Source organism: Solanum pennellii, chromosome 6, assembly GCF_001406875.1.
Source record: "Solanum pennellii chromosome 6, SPENNV200".
Lineage (NCBI taxonomy): Eukaryota > Viridiplantae > Streptophyta > Magnoliopsida > Solanales > Solanaceae > Solanum > Solanum pennellii.
The window spans coordinates 11,379,847-11,390,789 of record NC_028642.1 but is presented as its reverse complement, the minus strand read 5'-3'; the positions used below and the strand labels follow the sequence as shown (position 1 = coordinate 11,390,789).

Genomic DNA, 10,943 nt, shown 5'->3' with positions numbered 1-10,943 from the left:
TTTTAATTAAGAATTTCAATCCAATTTTATGAAAACCCCATAATCCTCCTAATTTCTCAAACTGGCCTAAATGTGGTTCTTGTGATCTTGATGATATGATGATCAGATTATGTTTAGATTATAATGAATTGTTTAGTTCTATATTCCTTTATGTCGATTCATTATGAATTGTTGGGAATTGATCAAGATGATCATTAGCATAGGAATTTGGTAAGTTGACCTATTTCTTATAATTAGCTTAGAATGTATATTGAATTGTGATGATTGGTATGGTCCACTCATGGTGGCGGTGTTTATATTCTTGTATATCCTTATATGTGATGTTCATGGCTTTTTAGGCACTAGATGTAAGATGAATTGATATGATGATTTCCATGTTCAGGATGTTGAAGGATGTAGCCTTAATTATAGTATCATGTTTTAAGTGAATTGATCTTATGTAGATTATATAAGTAGTCTCCACACTAGTTGCATGATTTAGGTGTTTGGATGATGTTGTGTATATGTGATGATCATGTTAGGGTTAGGTGTGGTCAAGATGGCTATTATGATGAATACTATTATAGCATGACCCTACCTATATGAACCCTATATGAATGTGTGATCAAAGTATGTAAGGAGTCTTTAATAATGATTAAATATGTTCTTGCCTCCTTTGATGTAATGTGAGTTTGTGTCGTCTATATTCCTTAATACTTTATATGTGTGTATAACTTGAGATTTGAGGAATGTTGTACATGTGTTCTGATCCTTAGAGGGTGGCTTCCTCAATGTTACGTTATAGCCATTATGTGAATCATGTTTACCAATGTACACACACTTCATGCATGACTATGAATATGGTAGATTCATGATGACTAAGGAAAGTGTAATTCTCGTATGTGTCATTACCTATTTCTATGCATGTGAAGTATATGATTAATGAAGTTATAAACATATGTGATTAGAGGTGTTTATGTGAAGGTAGATCTCACATCGTATGCGCACACACACATGATGTATGATTGTATGAATATGTGAAAGGACATTCTCACATGAAGTATGGTCTATGATGAAAGGAAATTCTCATCTTAGAATCCTTTGAGCAATATGATGTATGAAGGAGCAAGATCCTAAAGACTTCTTTATGAACTAATGCATTAAAGGCTTAAATATATCTAAAATAGGATTTAGAGCCTAGCACCGAGTGAACATGACAAATGAGAATGGGGGTTTCACGTTGGTAAGTCCAGCTTCCCACAAGAGAACCTTCACGTTTAGCAAGTCCGGGTTCCCAACATAGACGTCGTCTCATAAATGGAAACCTTCACTCTAGTAAGTCAAGGTTTCTAGAAGCAATCTCCATGTTCCATAACTACGTGCCACCGTACGTTATATCTTGAGGATTCCACCTAGATAGTTGTGTATCATTTGTTACACCTTAGGCAAGTGTTAACCCTCTCTTTTCGGTGTGGGAGGAGAATATCGGCTTCCATGTAGCTCACGTGATCTATGTCGGTTATGGCCATGTATCCCAAAGTAAGAAATGAACTAAGATAAGATTATGGACTCTAATCATAACTCCTTGAGAAGTTACTTACTACAGGTTGGACTATGGACCCTACCCATGCATTGCACAAGTGATCTTCAAGAAAGGATAAGATTAGTAATTTTATGATATGAAGACTTATGTTATGATATGTATGAATTGTATGAATGTATGTCAAGTGACTTTGCTATGTCAAGACATGAACTATATTTATGTGTATGAATTGCACTTGTAGATTCTAATTGGGTTTACTTAGTATATGTGGGGGTATGGAACTCTATCTGTACATTGAACAAGTAAGCTTGTGAAGGAGTTGTGAGGGGGATTTACTTATGATATGAACTAAATGAGTTATGACTAAGGTTATAGTAAAGGAGTGAGTCCTAATATGAGTTATGAAGTATGTGTCCTTATGTATAGTTATAAATGAAGAGGTGGTATGACTTGTTGAGTACGTTATGTCTAGTCTAGGGTGACTTCTTAGGTACACTTTGTGGAAGTAGTATTATGGGATGCTAAAAACACATTGCAGTAGTGTCAGTTAGGTGTTGTCTTAGATGGTGGTGCTTGTGTGAAGCTTATGTTTATGATGTTCTTATGACTTGTGAATATATGTGGTTATATTTATTAAGCATATCTATGATAGACTATTGTAAGGTGACCTCAAGGTGATACATTGTACTTAGTACACTTAAGGGTTACTTAAGGAAAGAAGTAAGATAAAAGAGAGGCAATGTATTTTATGTATTGAATATGCCTCAAAGTATGATAAATGATTTTATGTGCTATTATGAGTAGTATCCATGTCTATATGATGCATGTGAACTATATTTTGCTTGTATGTGCCTATGTTCATGAAGTTTACTAAAATGACATGTTGCATTATTTTAAATGAACTTCCTCTTTAAATGCATGTTTTCGCATGGTTGTCATACTTAGGGAATTCTTGTTCTAATACCATTCTTCATCTTTTTACATAAAATTAAGTGTTGATGGCTAGAGGATGTCTCACTACACCATTTTAGGCCTACGACAACCCTATTAATGTGTAGCCTAAACTAGCAAAAAAGTATGGTCTTTAATAAAAGTCCACACTTTATGACTTAAGGCAACACTTCTTAAGGGGTAGCCTAAAAAGGCATAACCTTTGACGTTAGACAACACTTTTGAAGTGTTGCCAAATCAGCGACACTTAAAAAGCATGGCCAAAGAGGTATAAAGGCCACACTTTTGAGTACTTCATTAGCAACACTTTTATCAAATTATACTACACTTAAAAGTGTAACCGTTGTGTTGTTATTGGTTACACTTTAAAAGTGTTAACTTTTTATATCTCACCTACAACAACACTTAAAAAGCGTAGCCAAACAGGTATAAGCCAGTTTTTCGTAGTGTTGGTATGTTGTGTAGTTGTAGCGACTATTCAGCAACACATACTATACAATATATAAATATATATATATATTATATATATATATAAGTGATATAAAGTACAAAATTAGCTTATAAATAATTTGAAAGTATACATATCAAATTAAATAAACTTGGAGAATATGTCCCATGTATACATATAGAAAGCAATTACTTGAAGATCTGTAATAGCAACAAATTCCACAAAACCAAATGTGTTTAAACAACATTTATGATAATCGTATGAAAACTCTTTATCATTCACTACAAACCGAGTTTACTTCTGTCCTCTATTCATAAAGTTCAATAAGCGGCATTTTCCTGCACATTCAAAAGTAAATTCAATGTAGCTCCATCTATCTCTTCTCTAGTTAATCCTCCTTCTCAATCTTGAACGTCTCCTAGTTCAGTTTTTTCTTAGAAGATATGGACGAAAAATCTATAAAGTTTCAACTGCAAATACCTGGTTAAAGTGTTGTTGCAGCTTTTCATTTGTGTAATTAATGGAGCATTGTTAAAATCTGGTACACAAAAAGTCAAAAGAGTCAAATGTCGAAACATAACATTCAACAAGATCATGTGTGTCCTCCAATTATTTGACTCCTATCTGTTTGTTTTAAAACTTTAAAAATCATAAATGTTAATAACACCAATAAGAGACTTTGAGCTCGGACCTTGACCAATTGAGTTATTTATTTTGTCCACCAAACTATAAACAATTGAAAGCTGTGCATCTAGTGTCAAATAATCTGTACCAAAACCACATCAAACAACCTGGTTGAGACAATAGATTCCTACCAGTCAAACAAGCAAGAATATAATGTTTTAAAAAGCCCATTTATACATATGTTGAAGCATCATGATCAAGATTCTGTTTATTACTTCTTCAGTTGTGACCATTACACATTTTGATAGTGCATCTTCAAAATCCTTAAGATCACACCTGATATAACGAATGAATCACATCAATCTCTCATCAACAAAGAAAAAATTAAGAGAGAAGTAAAATTTGAAAGCCAAGAACATACATCGAAAGCTCTGCAATATTCTGAAGATGGAATTTAGACTTATCATCTCTTAGCATTGATGAATCAGTTTCTTTGCCCTCTGTGAACTGAAGATTACCAAGATTTAGAGCGGAAGCCACTACTCTAAAAATTGCTTCTTGAAAAAGAAACGAGTGACTTCTTAGACTCTTAATCAAAATAAAATCTGCAGCACAAACTAAAGGAACTAGGGCATTACCTGCTCTTTCTCACTAAAGCCAACAACATCCATGGCCATCATTGTTTCCAGATAATCTTGAGCACTACTAATACCTACTAGTTCAAAGCAACTCGATCTATACTTTTAAACCTCCTTCTATGATTAAAAAACTGTTGACATCAAAACTATAAAATAGGTATACAGTAAGCGCTGAAAATTATAAAAAAAGGAGAGAAGCTTTGAAATACAATTACCTCCTTGGGTGCTGCACATAGAAGGGAGAAACAATGATAGTTGCATTCCGGATCTGAAACTTGGCAAACTCGAGACCTTTCTAGGAGGTAAGTTCTAGTAGCTGCACCAGACATTCTTCAATTTTTGGCAAAAGAAATCTCCATAAATTTACCAAAATGGCTGTAACAACATAAGTATAAGCATTTAAGAAAAATTGTAGCCCAAAACAACTAAATGATACACTTCTTAATTGGATGCATGAGTGGAACAATATCTCACCTTGATTTGTTATTTCTAAATGTTTTGGCATTCCCAAATGCTTCAAGTACTGGATTTGACTGGAGATGAAACAAAGTTAAATTAATAACAAAACCAGTAAGAAGACATAAGAAAATGAGTGATGACCCTTAAGCTTGAAGCTCCCTCCTCCCTACTGATTTATACTTATTAAATATGAAATCGGTTATTTCAAGATTATTATATTCAAATAAATAAGAAAGAAAGACAATGATATATTAGCATAGAGCATAGTGACCCATTCACAAGATTTTTATAAATCTGTAACATAGCAAAATGCTGGTGAGTTCATTAGAACCAAGAATGATCTCTTTTGAATGCCCTTCAGAAAATCTCATGTCATGTACTTCAGATGTTCAGCATGTAGAAAATACTGTAGCAAATGCAACATTTGTTCCAAAAAGCTTCAGTATGTAAAAATAATGTAAGTTATGTAGACCTAAAGCCTCAAAAGAAAAATTTGCCAATGTCTTACCTACCCTTTTAAGTTATAGAGGAAAAAGAGTTCAAAAAAGCTAGACTCATCAAAATCATACAGTTTACCTCTAGAACTTGCTGCTCAAAAGTTCGAACATCAGTGCTTCTATGTCCACCCAAATAAGTAAGGTATTACATAAGCATTTTAGCAGTTTCAGTTTTACCAGCTCTACTTTCACCGCTGACCAATATTAAATTGCTTTTACCTTCATTTATCATCTTCCTTATTCAACTTATAATCTTAGTGACAATTGTATATTGTTTGGGGATAAATCATGGAGAATGGAATTTGAAACAGGAGTACCTGTAAGCAGCATCAGCAATAGAGAAGACATGAGAAATTAATTCGCCAAGCGGTGCTCCCCCTTGTATTGTTCCATCATGTTGCGATCATATTGACGAGGAAACTTTTGGAATGGATTGATGACAATGATAATACTTTTAGTATAAGTGTGTCATTATGTCACATTATGATTGAACCGCACATAGATACAATCATTCATTTCTTCCTCTCACTTATCTACAGAAATTTGACCATAAACCTACATAGATTTCGTTGATTTGATATCTTGAAGCCAAATTCAGCAAGATGCCAGGCTCATGCAAATATGTTAATTTGGTAATGTCATCAAATCCAACAGCATGAGCATTTTCATCTATGGGATGTATGTTTGATAAACTTACTGTAACCTAGATGAATTGAAAAATCAAATATCAGTAAGCAGTTACGACTGAAGACATAGCCACTTACAGTTGTGTCTGCTGGATTAAAATTTTGTGACAGTGCAACATAACAGGGAACGAGACAGAGCTTACTAATACTTTCTTAAACAAAAAAACAATAGCATCTACTACGCTGAACAAGTTACCGTCGGCTATATGAACCCGCACTTCTTGATTTAGGCTCATTTCACATTATCATCTTCATACAAGGAAAGCTCATTAATAAATCAAAGTACTTCATATTAAAACATGTCATACAAGGATAACTCATTAATGAATCAGTGCCTGTTTATACCTTCACGTCTCTGTGTAGAACACGGTTAAAGTGCAAATATTCTACTGCGAGTAATAGTTGGTCAGTCATATGCTGAGTTTCTGTAGAGGAAAAAGATGGTGAACACATAAACTTTACGTGAACCACTCTAGTACGAGAACCCATTATAATGGAAGTTGTATCTGAACTACCTCTTCTGGGCACAGAGCTCCTCTAGATTTCCTTGTGCTCATTTTCCTGATAACCAAAACAAAAGTCATTATCTTCATATTACACCATAAAACATTCTCATAATCTTATTGCTTTCGATCTCGTAATTTAGGAAAAGATGTCTAAATATTATTCATGCAAAAAGAATCATAGGTAGTTCAGTCTACAAATATGTTTTGATCATCTTTTGGGAGAAACGAAAAATTCATATGTCAACAAGTATAGAAATGCTAGAAAGGATAGGATAACCACTCACACATCTCCACCTTCACAATATGTCAATAAGCATTAAATTGTTAGCAAGGCTAGCATGTCAAGTTCCCCTGAAAGAAAAATAAAGTCACTCTGATTTTGAGGCAACTCGATATAGTATTTTTCTCAAGTCAAGCATAATCATTTCAGTTCAAACTCTTGCTCTAGAAACTGAATAACATAATACGTTCTCGACCCAAGCATCCTTGTACTACATGATATATGGATGTTTTAACCTAGCTATCAGATCCACAAGTAAACATACTAATCAGCAAAATACCTTTCTTTGAACACAATTAAAGACTACAAAAATCAGTTTCCTAAAAATATGATATGAAAAGATAGCAGTAAAAGCAACCATATAAAACGTTAAGATAAGTTATCTGAACATTGTTTAGCATCTTTTGAGTCTTACTTTTGATAGATTTCAAAGAGATATTTTGTAAGAAAGCCAACAGAAGCCCTGAAGGAAAAGGCATAAATCATCAATAGTAAGAGCCTTTGATTCTGCATAAACAAAAGATGTACAAACTAAGAACGACTTGAAGAACAGTTCAGCAACATGAAAGAAAATTTACAAGTCATTGATCATGTACCCCTCTCCATGGTGGTGTGAGGTTAAGCCAGAGTAAACATGCTACAAAATAAAAGAATTTGAAAAACCCTCCCACTTCCCAGAACATGTGCAAGTAGCATCCAATAGTAGAGAAAAAAATGACAATGGAAAAATTAAAATACACATATATCATCAGTAAAAATTAATCAATCACAGGAAAAGGGCCCTTCATAGTGCTGGAATCAGAAGCTGAAATTTGAAATTGCACGAAACCAATTTATCCATCTCATTCACTTACTATGCTACTTTCATTCAAAACAACCTCTAAGAATGAATAGGGAGCCACACTTCAATAAAAAACTCGACACAAAATGATACTCCAGTTTTTTTAACTGATTATTACTAACGTCATAAGCAAGTGCAGAGGAACAACAAAGATTACGGTAATACTTTAAAATCTTTAGAGAATAGGAGTTCATCAATCCTGAAGATTTAAGAAAAACAAGTAGAATGTTGCCTTATTTCTTAATGTTAAAAACAAATCGCCTATAATTATCCGTAATATTCTGAGAACCAAAATTCATCTATAGTGAAGATATAAAAAATTGAAGGAACACGAGCAGTAAGAGAGCCATAAAACTTTTATACTCTTCACATTGTCATTTTCTGGATCACCCTTAGGTGTAGGGGAAGGGGTAGAAGCAAGAGCAGGAGCAGGAGCAGGGGCAGGGGAAGATGACATTGATATTTGTGAAAATTCACGAAAACGCGACACTTTGGGGTAATCATAGAACCTACCATGAACTAAACAAACATAGGAAATCAAGAAAACAGAATTTTTAGAATATTACCAGGAGTAGCGTTTCCTATTACGTCTCCAAGGGAAATTTTGAAACATACCATGTCATGAAGTTCCTTTGCTACATATGCCACTTTTGAAGGTGAAATCACTCCTTCAACTGGGCACCCAATAGCACAGGATACATATCTGCTGAGCATTGAAAGATTTTATTTAACATTGTACCATGTATATTGGTAAAAGATAGATGTTACAAGCTGCAACATCAAATCCGAAAAAAACTAAACCAATATTTCTAATCTTTTTTTCCCTTAAATATAATATTGAAGTCATCATCATGTCTTTATTTGATTAAGCAAATCAAAGTTAGAGAACCAAGTCCAATTAGCTTACTCGCTTCATAATAATTGTCAGAAGACAATGACTCAAACTCGCAGTGATAACACAACACAAACAGCTATTCATTCAATATAAAAATATGCCAACACAAAATGCATGTCCAATTTGCAGAAGCTACTTCAGTACTTAAGAAAAAATAGAACTAACTTATCCTTGTACTCAAGTATAAGATCTTTCATTACTTGCGAATAGGTATTTCAAGCTTTTTGGCAGCAGATGTAACAACTTGATATCTAACAAGGCTCTCCTTAATGGTGCAATTAATTTTTGACTTTGTGAATGACTCTGAAGTTGATGCAAAGACTGCTACTTCTTTCGCCCTGGCTGCAATAGCTGCTTCAAAGACCTAACAGAAATTCAAAGAACATAAATTTATACCTACTTTGAGGCAAGAAGTTCACCAATTACCTTATTTCAAGCAGATAACTTTACCCATTTTCTTTCTATAAATTTGCTCAGATTAAACCCAACTAACTTTACTTCAATTGGAAAACAAAAAGACCATAGTAATCAATTACACTAAATCTCAAACTAGTTGAAAGACACCTATGTGATCTTCATGTTAATTGCATCCAAATACAAAGGAAAGAACAAAACCAACCCAATTAATCCCTGTAAATAAAGGCAAAGTGAATGTTGTTTTAAAATTTTCCAGCACATTTGATACCTATTCCTAGGTATAATATAAAAATTTAGCTCATATAAAACCTAAGTAACTTTTAATTCCATCAAAATGCAAGAACAAAAGCAACCCAACTAAACACATAAATAAAGACTACTTGACTACAATGTGAGGATTCCCAGCACATTACATTCCTATACTCAGTTCTAATCTTAAATTTAGCTCACAAAACTTAACATACTTAAAACTCCTCAAAAATGCAAGAACAATAACAACTAAAGCAACCCGATTAATTCCATAAATAAAGGCAAACTAACTGCTATTTTACAATTTCCCATTACATTAGATACTTATTCCTAGTTCCAGTCTCAAATTTAGCTCATAGAAAATGTTTCTTACCTTCCATTAGATTCTAGTTCACTTTTCAAATAATAAATTCACCTCCTAAAAACCCTATCAAACTACATATTCAATCAAAAAAATAAAAAATACCATGAAGCAAAAATTTGAACAGATCTTAAAAGGGTTTGCAACAATGATACATTCATAGCTATCAGTAACATCAAAAGTACCTTTAAATGAAGTTCCAAGCAAAACCGCAACAACATTCTTCTGTCTTTTGCGACTCTATTATAGTGGTCTACGATGCTCAAAAGCACAAGTGAGTGAACTATGACCTTCCCAATCGACCTCGAAGATATTTGTTGAGATTTGATTACATCGATTATTGCTTCTTCCGTTCTTTCTCTCATCGAAATCTAGGGAAAATGTGTTCTTCTATAGTGTCTCAGTCAATTCGTTGATCAGCTGTTATTTTTTATTTGGGGCAAAACTCTCAGCCAGAACTTTTTTATTTATTTATGAATATTCTTTTTGGCCAATAAGAAAATGGAGGGAGTACTATATTTTAGAGATAATTTTAAAAGAAAGTATAAGGCTACACTTATAAAGTGTCCGTTTATATAATTATAAAAATAGCACACTTTAAAAGTGTAGTCATATGTGTAAATAAGTGTTACCAATCATATCATGATATGGCAATGCTTATAAGTGTAGTCTATACCACTAAAGAGCATGTTTTAAAAGCGTACCCAAATATTTTTTAGGCAACACTTTACAGGTGTGGTCCAGATTTAGTGTTACCTTAGGCCTAAAATGGTATAGTGTCTCCTAAGTGAAGGGCTTGGATATATCTCCCAAGTTTAAGTAAAGGGACCCTTATGATTCAGGGATTGCCTATTTCAAGATGTTCTTTGAGTTTATGTAATAGCTTAGACGTATATTTTATGTTGTAAGGGTCTTGTCCCTATTCTATTCTATTCTATTGAGTTGTATCTTAAGATGGCAAAGAGACTTAGAGTCTAATTATGTATTATGATATATTATATATATATATATATATATATATGAAGTGATATTCTAGCATATGATGTGCTATGAAAAAATTTTAATTTTCCGCTAATTTTATGACGATTATGCAATGAAAGATGTCTAAGGGCTTGTACAAACCTCCGAGAGGTCAAATACGTCGTGTTACTTCTAGGGGGGGCTCCCTGGTCTTGACGATTTCTGCTGAGATCGATTGCTTCTTGGTAACATTGTGTCAAGTGAGGGTATATGGGTCGATGCAAAGAAAACGAAAGCGATGAAGAATTGGCTTAGACCTTTTACTCCAACCAATATTCGAAGTTTCTTGGGTTTAGACGGGTATTAGGAGGTTGTTGATGGGTTTGCATCTATCGTGTCTCCTTTGACACCCTTGACCGAAAAGAAAGTTATGTTTGAGTGGTCGAAAGCTTGTAAAAGAAGTTTCAAAGAGTTGAAAGATAAGCATACCTCCACTCTAGTGTTGACCTTACTGGAGGGTAGCCAAGGGTTTGTAGTGTATGGTGACGCTTCTCGAGTGGGTTTAGTATGTGTCCTCATGCAACATGGTAAGGTGATAGCTTATGCCTC

The 10,943-nt window shown here is 33.8% G+C and overlaps 1 protein-coding gene across 36 annotated transcripts; it reads right to left on the bottom strand.

Annotated features, from left to right (window-relative positions):
• Nucleotides 1-3,051: 3,051 nt before the first annotated feature.
• On the bottom strand, nucleotides 3,052-9,859 carry LOC107023226 (hydroxymethylglutaryl-CoA lyase, mitochondrial-like). Of its 36 annotated transcripts, none has more exons than XR_003578789.1 (15): nucleotides 9,560-9,853; nucleotides 8,548-8,711; nucleotides 8,068-8,155; nucleotides 7,027-7,118; nucleotides 6,616-6,682; nucleotides 6,341-6,386; nucleotides 5,699-6,250; nucleotides 5,457-5,559; nucleotides 4,658-4,716; nucleotides 4,399-4,558; nucleotides 4,184-4,314; nucleotides 3,967-4,052; nucleotides 3,613-3,881; nucleotides 3,402-3,459; nucleotides 3,052-3,259 (listed from the first exon to the last, which is right to left on the bottom strand). XR_003578789.1 is itself a non-coding variant. In XM_015223849.2 (5 exons), the coding sequence occupies exons 1-5, from the start codon at nucleotides 9,737-9,739 to the stop codon at nucleotides 6,648-6,650; spliced, it is 567 nt and encodes a 188-aa protein (XP_015079335.1). In that variant the 5' UTR covers nucleotides 9,740-9,857; the 3' UTR covers nucleotides 6,615-6,647. The 36 variants fall into 36 exon arrangements, 2 of the variants coding, with proteins under 2 accessions (XP_015079335.1, XP_015079337.1); XR_003578796.1 differs by having other exon boundaries at nucleotides 5,457-6,074; nucleotides 6,171-6,250; XR_003578803.1 differs by having other exon boundaries at nucleotides 5,457-5,842; nucleotides 6,171-6,250.
• Between the last annotated feature and the right edge of the window lie 1,084 nt (nucleotides 9,860-10,943).

Coding starts and splice junctions, on each gene's coding strand:
- LOC107023226 (XM_015223849.2), bottom strand. CDS start 9,739: ATGAGAGAAAGAACGGAAGAAGCAATAATCGATGTAATCAAATCTCAA. Junction 8,712..9,559: donor GCTTGGAACTTCATTTAAAG/GTACTTTTGATG, acceptor AATTTCTGTTAG/GTCTTTGAAGCAGCTATTGC. Junction 8,159..8,547: donor CTTGAAATACCTATTCGCAA/GTAATGAAAGAT, acceptor TTCAATGCTCAG/CAGATATGTATCCTGTGCTA.